General features: G+C 41.9%; 1 protein-coding gene across 2 annotated transcripts in view; it reads left to right on the top strand.

The window, feature by feature from the left end:
* ACACA (acetyl-CoA carboxylase alpha) overlaps positions 1-20981 on the top strand; it is a 486736-nt gene that overhangs the window by 18105 nt on the left and 447650 nt on the right. Inside the window, exons 4-11 of one of the 2 annotated variants that reach the window (XM_073666704.1) lie at positions 8020-8152; positions 8245-8383; positions 9185-9294; positions 9509-9590; positions 10722-10820; positions 12837-12943; positions 18718-18828; positions 19714-19923. In XM_073666704.1, the coding sequence (XP_073522805.1) occupies positions 8020-8152; positions 8245-8383; positions 9185-9294; positions 9509-9590; positions 10722-10820; positions 12837-12943; positions 18718-18828; positions 19714-19923 (991 nt within the window). Of the gene's footprint in view, positions 1-8019; positions 8153-8244; positions 8384-9184; positions 9295-9508; positions 9591-10721; positions 10821-12836; positions 12948-18717; positions 18829-19713; positions 19924-20981 lie in introns of both variants that reach the window. The other variant, XM_073666703.1, reaches the window with a different exon arrangement.

Below are 20981 nucleotides of genomic sequence, written 5' to 3'. Positions count from 1 at the left end.
ACTGTACTTGTCATTTAGTGTAAAGGATTTATTTAAAAAAATAATAGTGTTTTCATGCACCATCTCTTTAAAAAAGCCGGCCGGCCATTCAGCAGCGGTACCCGACAATTTAGAACAGAAAGATAGAGCATCACACATAGATTAGATAGATAGAAACATGTCAGTCACATATATAATAAGTACAGTGACAGTGTTCTAAATTGTCGGGTACCGATGCTGAATTGCCGGCCGGCTTTTTTAACGAGATGGTGCATGAAAACACTATTATTTTTTTAAATAAATCCTTTACACTAAATGACAAGTACAGTAAGCAACACTGTCACTGTACTTCATATATATGTGACTGACATGTTTCTATCTATCTAATCTATGTGTGAAGCTCTATTCTTTCTGTTCTAAATTGTCGGGTACCGGTATATGCCGCTGATGAATTGCCGGCTTTTCATGTTTCACTGTGAGCACTGTTCCCATCGATTTGGGCAACCACTGTAATGCCACAACCACCATGGCTGTGGCATTAACGTCTTAAAAAAATATTAATTCCTGCTATTCTATTTAATTGTAATGTAAGGGAGATAATGTAATGTCAGCGCTTGAGCAGGAGAATTCTCCCACGCTGGGATGGCATTCTGATGACAGGCTGGATCACAGCTGAGCGCTGCCATCATCCTTCAGAGACACTGCAGAGCGCAGGCATTATGTGAACTTCCGATTCCGGTATTCGATATTGTAAAAGTATCGGAACTCCGATACAGCGAATATCGGTCGATACCCGATATTTCAGTATCGGAATGCTCAACACTACTTGTAAAGGATTTTGGCCAATATTTGTAAGACTTATCACATCAAAATGTGTTCTAGCTACTTTTTTAGATATTGTTTTGTAACATATAGTCTCTTTTGTTTTCACTCTCCTCATTTTCTCCGCCAATTATTTGAAACTAGATGGTGGCCCGATTCTAACGCATCGGGTATTCTAGAATATGTATGCGGCCGACCGGGCACGACTAATAAGCGAAGCAGTGTTTAAATGGGTTGTGCACTACTTTAAATTCAGGACAGCGGTGTTTTAAATTTTGCGCCAATATCGCTGATTGGTCAGCGAACCGTGTTAGTGAAGACCGGGGAGCGGCGCTGGCTGTGTGGGTACTTCCGCTGCGAGCAGCCTGGAAATGACCGGCCAGCGCTGGTCATCTCCCGGCTGCATCGCCGCTGACCTCCATGCGGCAGATGAGCCGCTAACGGCCGCCATCTTGTTCTGAAATCCCGCGTCGCTGATTGGTCGTGGCCGGACCAATCAGCGACGCGGGATTTCCTGGACGGACAGACAGACGGGATAAGCCGATTATATAGTAGATTACTTTTAAATGTTCCTGATATTTTTTTTTTTTTCAAATGCTAAAAGGTAAAGAGGTGTCTAGGCGTAAGGTGCCCTATTCACATTGGATTAAAAACCGTGCTGATATTAGCGGGATCAGCCAACAGCCTAATTTGTAAGGCCTCCAACTCTTCCCCAACAGATTATATTGGGAGCAATAAGGCTATGTTCACACATGTTTTTTTTCAGCGTTTTTTATGGAAATTTTCAGCTGCGTTTTGCAGTACCAGCAAAGTCTATGAGATTCCATGATTTGTTGTTTTTTTTTTTTCAGGATTCTGTTCTTTTCCTTTTTTTTTTTTTTGCAAAATAGAGAATGTCACTTCTTTCAGCCTTTAGTCAGTGCTTTTTCACCTATTGGAAATAATGGGTGGTAAAAAAAAAAAGCACCAAAGACGCAGTTGTCAAGTTTTCAGCGTGTTTGTGCCGAAACCAGGAAGAGATTTTTTTTTTCACTGAACTTTATGTACATGCATAACAGACAAAAGGACAGTGAAAAAACGCACCGCAAAAAAGCAAGAAAACAGCAACAAGAATCCCGAACAACCTCCTGGTAAGAGTTCAGGTTTTGCTACAGAAAAAAAAACATGATGTGTGAACATAGCCTAAGGGTCGGGCTATGAATTTTAACTCCGTTTTGTAATTTGAGAAATAAGCCGCTGCCAAGCTTTCTCCACAGATAGTGCAGAATACCGCAGCTCTGTGCATGTACTGCAATTTGTCTCCAAGTCAGGTGCCAGCTGTATCATACTGCCACAGCTAGCATCCAGGATTGCTGATCACTCTGAGCCTGGTCATTTAACTACCCCTGTCAATGCTGATTGTGACATCTAAGTTTTTAGACAGAGGGGCAGGCCCTCTGTCACTCCATCGCACCCTCTGCAAAGTGATTGCAGGGTCAGATGGGTCACATTGACAGCTAAAAGACATAACTGCTTTATTATAGAAAAATTAAAAAGCACTAAGTGGTATTTCAGAATCTATAATGTCCCGAACTGTAAAATGGTTATTTATCTCGTGCAAAAAAAAGAAAGAAACTGAATAAATAAAAGTTTTGTAATAGTAAGTGATTTTAACATTGAAAACAATTATTTTAATCTGCATGTAATACCTGTTCATCTACATGCCTATTATATGATATTGCAGTATTACCTTCTCATGATGTGGATATAGACTTGTATTATCAACACAGTATCATTGCTATTTATTTCTTTTTTATGTGTAGTGTTGGGGATGGTCATTAACTGGATTAGTGTTGATTAGTGTTGAGCGATACCTTCCGATATCGGGAAATATCGGATCGGATCGGATTGGATCGGACCGATACCCAAAAAGTATCGGATATCGCCGATTCCGATACCGGAACCCAATGCAAGTCAATGGGACAGAAATATCGGAATAAAAATAAACCCTTTCTTTCCTTGTAGGTCAATTCTACATGAAGGAAAACAACTAAGAATAATGTAGAATGTATTGGGGGAGGTGGGGGAGACAAAAAAGGCATAGAGGTTTAGCCCAATCAAATGGAATAGAAGGAATTAATATTTTTTTTTTAAGACGTTCTGAGTTACAAAAAGATTGACTATGTTAAGTTTTTTTATATTTTGTCAGATATTTATGTTTCACTACTTCCATGCTCTTCACCTTCTTTTTTACTTCTCCCACACTTTCTCTTTCATCATCCTCAGCATCAGCATCTTTTTCATCAACTTCTTCTTCACCTTCTTCATCTTCTTCACCTTCTTCTTCTTATGATTTTTTTTACATTCTTCATATTCTTCTTATTCAACTATTATTCTTCTTCATATTCTACTTCTTCATCTTCTTCATATTCTTCTTCTTCATCATATTCTTATTTGTGACAGGCATTCCTGTAGTTGTTATCTATGAAAGTTTGAACATTACACCTTTTGTTCTGCCCATCACTAAAGATTTACAACAGGATTTGTCCGCGTTCAGTTTGGCCTGCAGCAGCAGGTCTTTTCCAGGGGCACCACGAGGAGGAACGGACTCACCCCCATACACTGCTTAGTCATCTTCTGCTTATAATTTAGATAATATCTTTTGCTCTGATTTTTAGTCTTATGCTTAATGTTCTTCCGCTTTTTGTTCTGCAGCTTCTTGTACTTCTGCTTCTTGGTTTTCTGTCTCTTGTTCTTCTGTATCTTGGTGGTTGTCTTCTTGTTCTTTGCCCTCTTGGTCAACTTCTTCAGGGTCATCTTCTTTTTCTTCTTCGGGGTGGTCTTCAGGGTCGTCTTCTTCGGGGTGGTCTTCAGGATCCTCGTGTTCAGGGTCGTCGTCTTCGGGGTCCTCATCTTCTTCGGGGTGGTCTTCAGGGTCGTTGTCTTCGGGGTCCTCGTCTTCTTCGGGGTGGTCTTCAGGGTCCTCGTCTTCTTCGGGGTGGTCTTCAGGGTCCTCGTCTTCATCGGGGTGGTCTTCAGGGTCTTCTTCGGGGTGGTCTTCAGGGTCCTCGTCTTCGGGGTCCTTGTCTTCATCGGGGTGGTCTTCAGGGTCATCGTCTTCATCGGGGTGGTCTTCAGGGTCCTCGTCAGGGAGATCCAGAGTGATTACCAAGAACCATTTCAAAAAGCTTGAACTTGAAAATGTAGCAGAAGGTACAAGAAGGCTGAGGAACTGCCGAGAACCAGCTGATGGTACTGGAACCCGGATGGGTAGCAGAAGGTACAAGAGCCAATGGAACTACCGAGGACCAGCTGATGGTACTGGAACTCGGTTACTAAGCAGGAGGTACCTGTGCCAGAAAGCACTACCAAGGACCAGCAGATGTTGGTGGAACTTGGATACCGAGAAGGAGGCACCTACGCTAAAGGCACTGCCGAGAACCAGCTGACGGTACTGGAACCCGGATGGGTAGCAGAAGGTACCCATGTAAAAAAAAGTTGCAAGGCCGCGAGCCGGCCACAGTTACCGAAACCCACAGTCCTACAGGGGGTGCTTGTCTTATTGGCACTATGGAACCAGCCTTCATTGCCAGATCCCGCAGCCCACATAGCAGTCACCTAAACTGCAGGCACCATAGAGTCGGCTAACCCGGCCCCAACACGACAGGACAACGCATTGGAGGCAAAGTGACGTTGACACTACCCGGAAACAGCTGGCGTGCTGGAACCAGGCTGGGCAGGAGGGAGTACCCGTGCCAAAGACACTGCTGGGAAACAGCTGGCGGTGCTGGAACCCAGGGTAAATACTAAAAACAGAGTGGAGCCAGAGGCGTAATTGGAGCAACTTTAAAATCTGTAGTAGTGTGAATGTGGACAGGAGAATTTTCCGGACACACAGCAGGGGAAGAGCTGACGTTACTGAACCCCAATAACACTGGAGCAAGCATTGACTGTGCAGATGGCACTTCTGAGCAGCAACTGGCGGTGTTGGAGCTCAGGGATTACAGTTCAGGTGGTAGAAACACGAACACAACAGGAGACCTGGATACTGTTGCCAACCAATTATTTATTCTGGAAGAGGACTGGCAAATTCATGCTAGATCCAGGCCTTGTTCATTTTGAGAAAAGTAAGCCGGTCAACGTTATCGGAGGATAGTCGCATGCGACGGTCTGTTAGTACACCACCTGCGGCACTAAAGACGTGTTCCGATAATACACTAGCAGCAGGGCAAGCTAGCACCTCCAATGCATACTGGCTAAGCTCTGGCCATGTATCCAGCTTACAGACCCAAAACTTGAAGGGAGAAGAGCCGTCTGGGAGTACACTGAGAGGGCAAGACATGTAGTCTGTCACCATCTGACGGAAACGTTGCCTCCTGCTGACTGGAGCCGTCTGTGGTGGTGTAGACATTTGTGGCGGCGGGGACACAAAACTTTGCCACATTTGGGCCATACTGGTCTTGCCTTGTGCTGAGGCGTTGCTTCTGCTCCCTCTTTGTGCAGAGCTTCCTCCACTGCCTCGACGCACTGAGCTGCTTTGTAAAGCACTAGCAGCACTGCTCTCGGTTGGAATGGAGAACATGATGGAATGCACCAGTGCGTCTTGGTACTCCCGCATTTTACGCTCCCGGTTCAACGGTGTTATGAGGCTTTGTAAGTTGTCCCGGTAGCGAGGATCTAGGAGGGTGGACACCCAATAATCAGCCGTGTTGAGAATGTGGGCGATGCGGCGGTCGTTTCTCAGGCACTGCAGCATGAAATCAACCATGTGCTGCAGACTGCCAACTGGCCAAGAAACGCCGTCCCCTGCTTGAGGCGTGATCTCTGCCTGCTCTGCATCACCCCACCCTTGCTCTAGATACTGACTACTAGAGCATTGTGTACCTCCCTCCTCTGGACAGATGTCTTCCTCCTCCATTGACTCCTCCTCATCCTCCTCACAAAGTGTCCCCTGCCTAGGCCTTTGTGAGGAACCACGTTGCGCAGACTGTAGAGAAGCAGATGGCATTTGTGAGTCCTCATCCTCCACCTCTTCCAAAACCTCGTCCCTTAGTGCTTGCAGTGTTTTTTCAAGCAGGCAGATAAGGGGGATAGTCATGCTGACTAGTGCATCATCTGCACTCGCCATCCGCGTGGAATAATCGAAGGCACGCAAAACGTGGCAAATGTCCTTCATAGCGGCCCACTCAGTGGTGGTGGTGAAGTGTGAACGGCGTGCACTGCGACTTGCTTGCGCCTGCTGCAGCTAGAGCTGCCACCAGATTTCGGCCATTGTCACACACTACCATGCCTGGCTGGAGATTTGCTGGCACAAACCACACGTTGCTCTGCTGCTTGATGGCATTCCAGAGCTCCTGCGCTGTGGCTTCAATTCCCCAAAGAAATTAATTTTAATACGACCTGTTGACGTTTGGCCACGGCTGTGCTCATATCGGTCATCATAACAGGTAACCGTTCACTGGTCGATGTGGAGTTAGACCGTGACAGCTCCTGCAGCGCTGATTCAGAGGAACTGGAGTATGAGGAGGAGTCAATGTGTACAGACTGGATTACTGCAATCCTTGGAGTTGGCAGAACACGTACAGCGCCACTCTCAAGATCTGTACCCGGCTCCACAACATTTACCCAATGGGCAGTGAGGGAAAGGTATCGTCCCTGTCCATGCTTACTGGTCCACGCATCGGTGGTCAGGTGGACCTTGCTACTGACGGCGTTTTGTAGCGCATGTTTAATTTTTCCCTCCACATGCTGTTGCAGGGCAGGGACGGCTTGCCTGCTGAAATAAAAGCGGCTGGGCACGTTGTATTGTGGGACTGCCAATGCCATAAAGTTACGGAAGGTGTCAGTCTCCACCAACCTGAATGATAGCATTTCAAGGGCCAGTAGTTTAGCAATGCCAGCATTCAGAGCCTGTGCTCGGGGGTGGTTTGCCGAGTATGGGCGCCTTTTCTCCCATGCCTGTGCTAACGATGGCTGTAGACTGGCCTGGGAGTGTGAGGATGACAGGGAAAGTGGTGCTGTTGGTGGAATTACACGGTGTCTCTGTACAACAGTGCCAGAGATTCTTCCATGGCGATCCGGTGAGGAAGCCGAACCAGCTGTGTGAGCTGGAGGAAGAGGCTACAACACGAGCTGAAGAGATAGTAGGTTGGCCTAGGTCTTCAGTGTGTTTTTGTAACTCCACCACGTGCTTGGTCCGCACATGTTTCCACATATTTGTGGTATTGAGGTTGCTGACACTTTTCCCTCTTTTCACCTTCTGATTACACAGCTTGCATTTGACAAAGCAAATTTCATCTGCAACTGTGTCAAAAAAGGACCAGGCACTGCAAGTCTTGGGAGCGCCCGCTTTGGATTTTGGAAGAGCCATGCTCCTAATGGGTGCCGAAGTGGAGGCTACAGGCAACCAAGTCTGCCCCCTCCCTCTCCCTCCTTTTTGGGCCATTCGGGGAATCTCTTCCTCAGAGCTGCTCCCACCACTTTCCTGTCCCTCACGCCATGATGGGTCAAGGACCTCATCATCTACACCACCCTCTTCAAACAACTGCTTCTCCTGGGTAGTCTCGACAGCACAGTACGCACCAGAAAGTGGCACCTGAGTCTCAGATAAGATTTGTCTATTAAAGTCTATGGGTGCTAAAAAAAAAAAAAAAAAAAAAAAATCCTCTAATGGATCAACTCCATTGCATTTAAGTTTTATTCTTAAATTCCAATTCTTTAACATAGGAAACAGTGTTTGGTCTTGTAAATTTTACTAACTACTGATGTATTAAAAATGGACACCATACAGATCACATAAGGATGAAAATACAGATGAAGATTTTTTTTATTTATTTTTTCTTCTGAAAATCGGCCGATTTTTTTTTTTTTTTTTTTTTTTTATATATTTGTATGAGTATAGCCTTAAAATGATTTATTTTTCAATGGAACGATGTAGTGTGAACCTAACCTTTGAAGTCCGCTATGCGAGCAAGTACACAGAACCACAGATGGAGCCAATAGCATCTACGATTTGTGGACATGACTGGCTTGTTTTTTGATACGCTTGTCTGAACACAGCCTTAATTTGTATATGGAAACTAACACACGTTTGAGGGTGTCATGTGCCTTAATTTTGCATTTTTTTAAGACCAGGGTGTGAATTGCTGGAATTCTCACTTTTACCCCCAGTTGTGAATTAATATCTTCTTCAGTATTGTATTGTTAATGCTTCATTTTTAAATGTTGTATTTTCTTCAGGCCTAGTATGTCTGGATTGCATCTAGTCAAGCAGGGACGTGAGCGAAAAAAAATAGATTTGCAGAGAGATTTCACTGTGGCTTCACCAGCAGAATTTGTCACTCGTTTTGGAGGAAATAAAGTTATTGAAAAGGTATACTTCTCCTAAAAGTTGCTTTCTATTGTTCTTTATATCCTTTATACGTATAAATGACAGGCCCAAATAACTTCTGCATTGTACAACAGGTGCTTATCGCTAATAATGGAATAGCAGCTGTTAAATGCATGAGATCAATAAGACGATGGTCCTATGAGATGTTTCGAAATGAAAGAGCAATTCGATTTGTGGTTATGGTAACTCCTGAAGACCTGAAAGCAAATGCAGGTACATGGTCTATCTTAATCCATTCATTTTATTTTTTTCTATTTACCCAGTTTTTTGCAGTTATTTTTTCCATTCTGTATAGACCAAGCCTGCACAGCATTTTGTTCGACCGGTGGCAATCTTTCTACGTTCAACTGTATTCGCGTCTTACAGACACAAATACACTTGAACTCTGGGGAACAAGGGCAGAGGAGCACTCGTCAGCTCGCCGCCCCGACGTGTAGCAGCGTGTCACATTGCGAATCTCATGCTCTCGTCTGCGCTGTGCCGCAGAGGCAGCGGAGATTGTGGGCAAGTCATACAGTAAACGCTTCATGAAGGAGTCGAAGGTTAAATGTCATATTATTGCAGGTGGGGGTTGTTACTGTGAGGGGTGTGTTATGAAGATAGGGCAGTAGTGAGAGGTGGCATCGAGGGGGGACGGTATGGAGTGGTGCCAGTGCAAGGGAGCAGTATGAAGAGGTGGGGGGACAATATGAAGTAGTGGGAGCATGGGGGAGGAGAAATATAAAGTTTTTTTTTGGGGGGGGGCAGTATGAAGTTTTGGGAGTATGGGGGACAGTATGAAGTTGTGGGAACAGTATGAAGTTTTGGGGAGACAGTTGTGGGAGCAGTTTGAAGTTTTGGTGAAACAGTATGAAGTTGCATTTATCTTATTGCATATATGCCCCAACTGTTTGTTGCTTATTTCTATAAACTAAAATCCAGGTACAACCGTAAGAAAAAGTACCGTAATTCTCGCAGATGTAACTTTAAGATAAAAATTGGAAATAAATTAAAACATTTTTTTTAATTTTTCAGAGTATATTAAAATGGCAGATCATTATGTACCTGTTCCTGGAGGTCCAAATAATAACAATTATGCAAATGTTGAGCTTATTCTTGATATTGCAAAAAGGATTCCAGTACAGGTAATATTTTCTTGTATCTACCATGTGCAATTTGTGAAAATGCAAGAATAGAGTAGAATTTTGTAAATCTATAAAATGTTTTAAAATACATTAGAAAAAATGTAAAAACTTTACCACAATATGAATGTGTTATTTATGAGGTTGTTTTTTTTTTTCATTTGACATTAGTGCATATTATTTTCTTTTTCTGGAATTTTTTTTTTTTTTTTTTTAGGCTGTATGGGCTGGATGGGGTCATGCCTCTGAAAATCCCAAACTACCTGAACTTCTTCACAAAAATGGCATTGCTTTTATGGGTAAGATTTAAAATGTGTTAAAGGGAAACTGTCAGCTTCCTCAGACTACCCAAAAAGCCATAATGTACTTATTGATGTCTTTATACTCCAACTAACAAGCCCCTTGTATTGGCTCATTGATTTCTGCATGTGCCTAAAATCAAGTTTATAACTGTGGTCGTGATGTGGTAATTAGTGGATGACTCGTTGTTTTCCCTAGCCTAATCATCCCACATATTATGTTACCACGCTCCTCTTGGCATGAATGACATCATTTGCAAGAACGGCATCACCGTCCCTTCTTTGTAATTCTCTGCCTTCCTTGTAACGTGTAGTAAAGCCAACTTCAATGGTACACTGTACATGCCCAGGGAAGCGGCAGTGACGTAGGACTGTGTACTGCAGTACTTTACTCTGTCCTAGTCAGGGCAGAGAAGAACGCCTGCACAGGAGCGCGATGCCGGGGACACTGTGTGAATGACGTAGGACACATCATCCACACAAAGCACAGGAGAGGGCGGCATCGCAAGAGAGGCAGATCAAGACAGCGACTTCCATTGAAATCTAGGGGAGAGAGCCATTTCCACTTCCAACCCACAGTGCAACACAAAGAATTGAATTGTTCTGCCTGTTATGTTAGATCAGCTGCCTGCTTTAAAGAGTTTTTCATCAACTTTCAATGAGATGATGAGTATATGGGACAATCTATTAAACCCAGCAGACACTGTTAAGGGTATAGAGGGGAATTCTACCATATCCTTCAGGAATCTTATCACCTATGCTCTGCAGTGAAGGGACACGGATTTGTTTGTAGATTAGTGCCATATGGCAACTTATATGCTTTTCCTTGTGGCAGTAAATATGGCTGAAGTATGTAGCGATCTTCTGTAATTCTAGAAATGCCTGCATTAAAGCAGTATGGTTGGTAACAAGAATATTTCCGAGATTACAGCCATCAAAATAAATAGTAAGATCAAGAATGTGAAATCACTGGAATCGAGCTATAATTGCCATGACTTGCTTATAGCTTTTACTATGTATCTTCTCATTCATAGTCTTCAGAGAGACTGATGAAGATGTAAACAATTGTGAATTGGCTAGTTATAGTTTGGTGAATGCTGGATTGTGACTGTTTACAATGTCTCATTACAGGTCCGCCAAGTCAAGCAATGTGGGCGTTAGGAGATAAAATTGCATCCTCAATTGTTGCCCAAACAGCTGGAATTCCAACTCTACCCTGGAGCGGCAATGGTGATTATCAATACCTTGTATACTTATTTAATTGTGTAAAAAGGTTTAGCTTTACCCCCTTTGATGAATGCTAGTGCTGAAATGACTTGGAATGGGACTGCGAGGTGTGCTCTTTATTTATTTAATTTTTGTTAAATTATGGATAGTAGTAGACATTAAACCCTTCACTCATTAGGACTTGGCTGGAGCTCACAAGAGTGGAGGGGACTCCACACATGGTAGATGTCGGTTGTATTACATAGCCTGCATATGTATCTAACAGCCGCGGCCTTGGCTAAGCTGTGGCTGCAGCTCCTTACCGTTTGGATGTGACAATCAATTTCAGATAACCCATCAGTGATCATGCCGCTATAGTGCAGTCAGGGCTGCCATCTTGCTACTCTTGTGAAGCTCAGACATAGGCTGAGCTCAACAGAAGATCGTGATTTTTCTTATATGCTGCAATCCTGTGCTATTGTGTTTTATAGTAGAAGCACATAAACAAACTAAAAAATAATATAAAAAAGGCTCTCTTTCACACATTGAACATAATAAAAAATAAACAAATTTGGTATCGTAGTGTCTGTAAAAGTCAAATTGATCAAACTATGTAATTAACTAACCGGTATGGTAAACACCATAAAGATGGAAGAAAAAAATCAAAATGCTGGAATTAAGGGTTTCTTTTGTTTTTACACCTCTTCTGCCTAACAAAATACAGTAAGGTGATCAAACGTCTTTGTTTCCCCCCTAAGATTAGCATCTATGAAATCGTCAGCTTGTCACGCAAAACATCAATCCATCCGACACATCCATCAATGAAAAAATAAAAATGCTATAGCCACATAAAGCAAAAAAAAATTTCCGTCACTTAAATAGAAAAAAAATTGATGCAAGTTTGGTATTGCCATAAACACAATGACCTGGACAAACATGTTTCTAGGTCATTTTTGCTGAACAGCGAATGCTGTGAACACAAAATACAAAAATCAATGTCAGAATTGCATTTTTTTAAAACATTTTTTACCATTTCATCCCATTTACAATTTCTTTTCTGTTTTTTTTTTCAGTATATTTTATGGCAAAAATTAATGGTGTCCTACGTTTTGGTTGAAGGGGTGGAAAAGTATATAGAGATGTTTCCCTCCTAACTTATTTAAAACAATTTCCAGGATATTATTTTTGCCTTTTTCAAAGTTAATTACCCCAACTTAATGATAAGCACTTTTGTAATGTAACCCTATGTAATATTCCATAATGATTAGGTGATTTAGTTACTACTGGCGTGATACCATTCATCTGCTTCCTTTTCCTATGCTGATCATTCGCCATAGATACAGCACATGATAGGTGCTAAATCAGATTAAAACATATGTATGTCATCCCTAGTGATGTCCTGTACATGGACCAGGTCTATAGCATCTCCACAACATGTCTGCGGTTCAAATTGCTGCATTCAGTGGCTTATGCTGAAGTCAAGCGCAACGTAGGAGATAGGACAGAGGAATAAAACGAGGGAGGGGTGGTGGACAGATGTGTGAGTTACATGTCTTAAAGGGAATCTTTTAGCAAGTTTTTGCTATATAATCTGACAGCAGCATGATGTAGTGGCCGAGAGCCTGATTCCAGTAATTTATCACTTACTTGGCTGCTTGTTGCAGTTTTGATAGAACACCTGTTTTCTCTGCTGTAGATGTAGCTGTGGTCAGAAAGCTGACCTCTGTATAACCTCACCCACACCCCTGATTGGCAGAGTCCTGTGTACACCGTGCTTTATTAGCAAACTGCCAATAAGTGCTAGTGGCTGGGTTACACAAATTAGCTTGACTGGCCTGCATGTGAGACCTTGTCGTCTAGTATTAATTTTCTGCTGATAAAACACTGCACACAGCCTAATAAGTGACACATCCCTGCAATCGGGTTCTTTTGCCCTATATTAAGCAGCTATCAGATTAAATAGCAAGAGCCTGGTTATAGGTTCCCTGTACTTTTACCTTTCCATGCTTATCATTTTTCTACTCTGTATTTTTCTTCTAGGTTTAAAAGTAGACTGGCAGGAAAGTGATTTAAAGAAGCGACTTTTAAATGTTCCCCAAGATATTTATGAGAAGGGCTATGTGAAAGATGTGGATGATGGATTGAAGGCGAGTTACCTATTAATGCTGATTAAACTAAACATTATAACATATTGCATTCAATTTAGTGGGTTATTTGCTCTGTATAGAACAGGTTTCTAATAAGTCTCTTCAAAAGCGTAAATGGGATCTTGATTTTTAATTTTCTACTTTATAGATGTTGTTGTACCATGTGGGATTGTTTTGGTTATATGAACATCATAGCACAATAACTCTTCAAAGTTAAAAAGGGCTCAATCCATATGTTTCTCCCTTATAAAATAATAACACTTTTATACTCCTCTTCGGAGCTTGTGCCGTATCAATGTAGTCAGCACTGGCTCTCCAGGTGATTGCGTAACATTTTTACGTCACGCTATCACTACGGCCAATCAGTGGGCACTTCACTCTCCCTGCCTTCAGACAAATCGCATACATCCGGAGGAAGTGAGAGCGCAGCAGGCAGGGAGAGTGAAGCCTATGTTGATTGGCGGCAGGGATTGCTTGACATAACAATGTTAAGCGATTCTCTGGTGAGCCAGTGCTGACCGCTGGAACGGCACAGACACCGAAGGTGAGTATAAGTGTTATTATTTTACTGGGGGCAAACATACAGATTGAGAAAGGGTTATCCTAGTAGTGGACGACCCTGTTTAAATGTTATGGTTCTTTCCAATTGTTTTATTTTTTTACCAATGTATCCAAAATGCAATAGTGAAACAACTCTGCAAAATCAATTAAAATATCCTTCTGCTTGTTTCTTCAGCTCCTATGTAAACTGTGACAGAGTCACTGGTTTTATATGCGAGGGGAGGTATGTGTCACTCAGGATGCTCCTGTCTGAACTAAGACCTACGGAATTTCTGCCAGCATGTTATACGCTGGGGGTTACCGCTTTAAAAGGGTGTGGTTTTATGGGAATGATGTAGAGATGGGAGGGAAGTTATTCCCCATACCTCCCCTCAGGGTGTGGCTGAACTCTGTTTAAATGTTCAGTCAGTTTGTTTTCGTGTGTGGTCTGGAGATTGAAGTCTCCAGGCTGTGTGTGGCAGATGCCAGAGAGCAACACCCGAGGTCTGGTGTTGCTGAAACTTCACAGGACTATCTGCAGCCGGCAAAGGCCTTGCTGGCTAGAGGGCTCTGTTATATTTCATCTTTTGTTTTCCCGTTAACCCCAAGAGGGACTGTTTATTTTTATGAGACTCTGCTGGAGTTTATGCCGCGCAATAAACCCGCAGGAAGTTTACCCAAACCTTTTGCTGAAAGAAGCACTCCTCCTATAACATTTTTTATCCTCTTAATATATTGCAGTCATCATATTATATAGCACTTACAATTGCTCATTTTGCCTTTCTACCCAGCTAATTCTTATTTTCCATTAGTTCTATGACATCACATGATTAAAACCTGACTAGCTGAATCCTTCTAAGATCTATGTAGAAACAGGAGGTCAATTTTCCCTTTATGAGTTGTAAGTCACTGCAAAAGTCCCTGACAGTGGGGAGGATGGAGCAGCTGGGTCAGGAGTTGAAGAGGAGAATGATAAATGCAGGGACAAGAGACTTCCTGTTTCAACATGGAGCAGAGAAAAGAGAAGAATTAGCTGGGTAGAAGGGCAAAATGAGCAATTCTAAGTACACAGTGCTATTTAATATGATGACTGCAATATATTAAGAAGATAAAAACTTTGACAGGGAGTGCTTCTTTAATTCGTAACGGACAACACACTAACCGTGTGTAGTCTGATTCTGTCGTTTTACCCCCTCTCTTTCTGTCCCCTTCAAGAAATAACAGCTCAGTGAACATTGTCAGCTTTTTTCCATGTGAAGGGAAATGTTAGGGCTATAGCATAGAATGACATTTTGGCCAATTTAATTTTCAACTTAAGGTAAACTACAAAAGTTAGGTATAGTCCCAATTGAGTACACCTTGTCACGATGCGATGGCCTTTGTGCTTTTTTGATCAAAATACTTTTCGCTAAGTACCCAATTTTATGTACATGTGCTATTACTATTCAATTGCTTATTTTGTTTTTATCTCAATTTCAACTATGTAACAATAGTTAAGTTTCATGACAGTTCCAACATGACCTTACCTTAATGCACAAAGCAGAGACATTCATTTGTGAGCCAGAACTTCTCATCCAAAATGAATGCTTGATCTCCCAAATGTTTTTTTGATTGAATTAGCACACTCCAAAATCTTGTGGAAAGCTTTCCAAGAAGGGAGGATGCTCTTATGGCTGCAGAGAGGCCCAAGTGGAAATTAATTGCATGAGTTTTAGAATGGGAGGTCCAACTGGCTTAAATAGATGTGATGGTCAAATCTCCATGCTGTTGGCTATATAGTGTACACTTGTTATGTTAGCCAGAAGCGGGGAACATATGGAAATTAGTTTGGTTGCATTTATACTGACCGATTATCGGGAAAGAAGTGTTCTTTGCTAACTAATCAGCCAATGTAAACATTCTGTCAATCACCTGAACAAAATGCTTGTTTGTCCACCTAAATTATTTTTTAGCGCTGGACTTGGTTGATTTCTTTGACTTTGATGTTTTAGACTACAGTTATATTCTCAAAAATATAGATTTTTTTTTTAATGGAAACTTATTAGACGTTTGTTTCATTTTACATTTTTGATAAATTTAAGGCGATAAAGCATTGTTCTGAAAGTGGACGTAATCCGTAAGGCTATTTAAACCCCTTAATGATTAGGCTTGAAAGGGCATTAATGACTGGCCAACCGCTCACTCTACACAATACTTGGTCCTGGTTTCCCTTTTTGCTCTGGGAAAACCCATCCCAAATCCTTCACCTATCTAATTTTGAGAGCAATTATTAGAACAGAAAAGTCTGATGAATGGTATTTACCTGAAACATTATGTTTTTACTATACTGATGGTAGTGTAATCTATGGATATATGAGATATTCTGTAAAAATACTAATTAGTATCTCCATGTGCCTTATAGTGTGCAGTTTGTTCCTTCCATTCACTATGGATCTACAAGAGCTCAGTGGTTGGCTCTAAAGGAATTGGCACCTGATAAGAGTTCATACCAATGGAGTGTGCCACCCACCCTATTGATTATACAATGTGATACTGAGATGCAGATACACAGCTCAGCGGACTGTATCATACATAATCTTGCATAATTGGATTAGATACACGGCTCAGCTGTCTGTATCCTACCTGGTCGGATTAGATGCATTGGTCAGCAGACGCTTACTTTGACCTGCGTTGAGCCGTCAAATCATTGGGGCTGCAGTGTTCAGATCCAGGTAATAACCAGTGAGAGCTCACCAGATCTGTGCATCAGGGCTGCAGTAGTAACTACATGTCACTGAATGAAGACACTGCAACAACCTTGGTGCCCTGACCTGTGCTCACAGATTACTGTGATCTGAGTGCCGCAATGACATGACTGCTCCGCTCAGATCAGTCATTACAGATAATAGTGGAAAATGGTAAGATAGAGCTGGGCTACAAAAAAGTTCCGGGCTGCACCTACTGCATTGAATTGGGCGTGCTTAGTTGATTCGGCCACAGTGTAAGTGTCGTGCTCTGACACAGCAAATAAAAATGGCAGCCCCCAGCGGCTCAGTTAAAAAGTTACATGGAAAAAAAAACATTACACCATTTAACTTTATGTACATTTGAATACATTTTTTAAAATAAAGTCCAAAAATTAAAAATCAATAATTTGTTACAAATTCCCTTTATTGCCCTCTTGCGTTATATAATTTATAAAATCAAGAATTGATAATGTATTTAATTTATGGCAGTGTAACATTGATAAGTTTGGTTTATTTTTTTCAAACAAAGACAGAAAAGTCCTTTGGTTATGATAAATCTTGGCCTGACTCACAAAACAAGGCAAAAGATGAGGAATGCATTTCTTCATCATTGTCTGGAACATAAATTCTTATTTGGCAAAGAAATAGATAAACAGTTTCGGCAATAAAATGGAATTTATGCTCACTTGATATCTGTGTTTGCATGATATAGTTTCTAGATTCTTCAGTAGGTTAAATTGTATTAGTCTTCTAGATATCTGCATATTTAGTGGATTTTTAACTTGCTATCATCCAAAGTTTTTTTTTAATTTTAGGGTTTCTACAGGGCTCTGCAGTGACCTGTTTTAATAGAGCTACACTCTACTATGTGTAACATTACTCCCTTCATTGTCTAATGGACTACCGGAAATAGCCAAGTAAAGCGCTTGGCCAGCAGTGTCATAGGCAATGGAGCCATTGTGCACATGTTTCATCATGACTTTATTTTATTTAAACAGGGCACTAAAGAGACCTTTTCTTGGGATTGTGGGCAGGGCTGTGGAGTCGGTAAGCCAAGCCACCGACTCAGACTCCACAGTACTGCCTCACTACTGAGCATGTACATAAATTGCTGCACAGATTCATTTCAACTAAAAATCAAGATCCTTAGATCAGGAGCAAAATAGACACTTATAGGACATTTCATAACTTTACCAAATTCTTATGAAAACATTTACAGCACATACTACATTGTACTACTGTACCCACTTTATTATATATTTTAGGAGTCAGTCGGTCCATTTTAAACCGATTCCGACTCCACCAAAATGGACTCCGACTCCACCGCCCTGGTCCGGGTCCGAGCAGAGGGACCCATAGCGATCAGCATGTTATAATCTATGGAGTGGGTAGCTTGGTATTATCGCTTCTCTCCTAATAAGTTTGCACTAATTTAATGTTGTTAGGGGGTTGTCCATTACTCGACCAACCCCTTTTCAATCACAATGTTCCCCACCTTAGAAAATAATAACAGCTATACTCCGGTGCCGCTGCTGTTCCAGTGGTGTCAACACTGGCTCTTCTGGGGCTCAATTGAAATTGGCTGCAGGGTTCACATGACATAACAATCAGCGGCTGCTTCACTCTCCCCATCTTTGGAGGAATCATACATCTGGAAGAAAGGATAGAGCAGCCGCAGCTGTCACTTCCTCCGGATATCAGTTAGATCCAAAGGAGAGGAGAGTGAAGCAGTGACCGCACCGGCCGGTGCCGGCACCAAAAGTGCGCATAGTTATTATTTTTTAAAGTGGAACATGATGATTGAGAAGGGGTTGTCCGAGTAGTGTACAACCTCTTTAAATAATAGTCAATACTCTCTCTTGCATCTGCCTAATAATTAGAATGTTTTTTCAAGAGTATCAAAATGATTTTTATTCATTGTATGTGTATTTCATGCACTGTCTGTATTGTAAAGTTCACTGCCTAGTCCAATTTATGACTCAAAGGTGGAAAATTGTATTTGTGCACCAAAAATATCACAACTTTTCATAAAGGAGTTGGTAAGATGCATCGTTTTGCTATAAAAACAATAAATATGACTTTTTGACTCTGATCTTTTTTCAGAAATCAAAGCACAAGTTAATAGCTATGGATAAACTCCTTAACGGAGCGTGGATAAGGAGAGTTTTTGCTGGGCTTCACAATGGTGGAGATCTCGGTTTAGGAGTTCATCAGTTCATGCACAGGTATTTTCTTGTGCTGCGACTAATCAGATTGAATAAAGACCCGGGAAGGTCGAAACATCATATTTATTGCTGGTATAGCCCCCAGCATCACTAATTCCTTCACCAGAGCGTTGTGAGATATTTGGTGTACAGATACATTTTCCACTTTTGCATCATAAATGCATTGGAATGTGCAGTGAACTTCCGGACACTGTTTCGGATCCTGTCCTGCTCTACCGTCACCTCCACCAACTATTTGCTTGAGTGCTCTCCAATAATCTTTTATACTATGTCTGTGTTGTAGGCAGCAGAAACAGTGGGATATCCTGTTATGATTAAAGCATCTGAAGGAGGAGGCGGAAAAGGTATTCGGAAGGTGAACAATGCAGAAGACTTTCCCAACCTTTTCCGACAGGTTAGATTTCAGTTGTTGAAAAGTAACATATTGCTATGCTTTAAAGGGAAGCTGTCATGGTGAAATGGTTTCTGAACAGCAGGCAGGATGTTATAGAGCAGGAGGAGCTGATCAGATTAATAGACATTTTTATGGGAATAGATTTGGTATAACTTGCTTTTTACTCATTGAAATCCCTGCTGTCTGCAGTCATGAGTCCAGTGGGCGATCCTATCCAGTGATTGACAGTCTTCCCTGTATGACTGTGGATGCAGATAGCTGTCAATTACTGAGTAGGACCATTCACTGGACTCGTATGCACACAAACAAGAAGGATTTTAATGAATAAAATACAAGTTATACTGAATCTTTTCCCACAAACATATATATATAATACTGCTCAGCTTCTTCTGTATACCATCCTGTCCACAAAACAGACTGGTTGCTTTAAATAGGATTCAATATAATTCTTCTTACTACAATTGTGCAAATTTTAGCATTTTCCCTTTAAACAGAACAGTAGCAGCTATAAAAAAAATGTGATATGGACTTTAGAAAACCATGTACAGCTTTCTTTTTATAAGAAAATGTTGATGTTGCCAGCAAGTCGCAGTAATACTGCAATATTAATTGTTTAAGTTATTGATGTGAAAGGCCCCTGCTTAGATTGGAACATTTAGATTTTGAGTTACACAATCATCTGATTGTGCCAAAGGGTTCTGAGTGTCTTTAGTTCTGGACTTTTGTTTTTGCAAAGCGGTTATTGTCAAAGCTCTTAATCATTTTCAATGAGTTCTTTTGCATATGTCTATAACATAGTCAGTAGAGTACATTGCACATAAGAGCTGTGGTGATGTGTACAAGAAATCATGACTAATTCCAGCATTCATCTCTTGCTGGTTTAAGGTTCAGACAGAAGTACCTGGTTCTCCTATATTTGTAATGAGATTGGCCAAGCAATCCCGTCATCTGGAGGTACAGATTCTTGCAGATCAGTATGGAAACGCAATTTCTCTTTTTGGACGAGATTGTTCTGTTCAGCGGCGTCACCAGAAGATTATTGAAGAGGCTCCTGCTTCAATTGCAACAAGCACAGTGTTTGAACAAATGGAGCAGGTAAGATATTATTGTTAATGTGTCTGCTGGAGAAAGCTTTGCTCTGTAGTTCCGGCAGGTGCACACAGTTGACCCGTTCTCAGGATTGGTGGTTGTTCCAATAGTTTGACCCCCCATAGATCAATAAGTTAGCTCCCAACCACGGTTAACTTATATAATTGGTACAAACCCTATAAGAAAAAAAAAGTAAGGTATAACCGACAAGGCCAACAAGTATCAAAAGTGGAGCAAGTCAGTCACACCTGCAACGAAGTTACATTAACACTGTCTAAACTGTCACAGTATCTAAATTATATTATTTTATTCACCATGCCTCTCTATCCCCCTTCTCTCCACTCTTTCTCCCCTGTCTACACCATAATTCCCCCTCTCTCTCCCTTCTCTCCCCCTTCTATCACCACTCTTTCACATCTCTCCCCACTATATCTTCCTTCCCTCTCATTTCTCCTTATCCTTCCCTATTTCTCCTTTTTTTGTTTTTCATTTCCATCTGACTTTCCCTTCCCCTCTCTCTTTACACTTTCTCCTATTTTCTCTTTCCTAATTCTCCTCTTTCTCCTCTTTGCTCTTTCTCCTATTTCTCGTTCTTTCCCCTCTCGTTCCTTCTATCCCCTCTCGTTCCTTCTTTCCCCTCTCGTTCCTTCTGTCCCCTCTCGTTCCTTCTGTCCCCTCTCGTTCCTTCTGTCCCCTCTCGTTCCTTCTGTCCCCTCTCGTTCCTTCTGTCCCCTCTCGTTCCTTCTGTCCCCTCTCGTTCCTTCTGTCCCCTCTCGTTCCTTCTGTCCCCTCTCGTTCCTTCTGTCCCCTCTCGTTCCTTCTGTCCCCTCTCGTTCCTTCTGTCCCCTCTCGTTCCTTCTGTCCCCTCTCGTTCGCCCTCTTTTTAGCTCCTTTCCCTCTTTCTTCTCTCTCTCTCTCTCTCGTGCCCCCTCTCTCTCTCTCTCTCGTGCCCTCTCTTCTTCACACATTTACATACATCACTGGAGGGGCTAGGGCTGTCGATGTTGTCGACGTCGGTGGGAGTGGAGCGTGGACTCCGCCTGCAAAATACGTCCTGGCACCGG

The sequence above is a fragment of the Phyllobates terribilis genome, unplaced genomic scaffold, assembly GCF_046119375.1.
Source record: "Phyllobates terribilis strain yellow unplaced genomic scaffold, ASM4611937v1 Scaffold_2__4_contigs__length_985480577, whole genome shotgun sequence".
Classification (NCBI taxonomy): domain Eukaryota; kingdom Metazoa; phylum Chordata; class Amphibia; order Anura; family Dendrobatidae; genus Phyllobates; species Phyllobates terribilis.
This window is presented reverse-complemented; position numbering and strand designations above follow the sequence as displayed.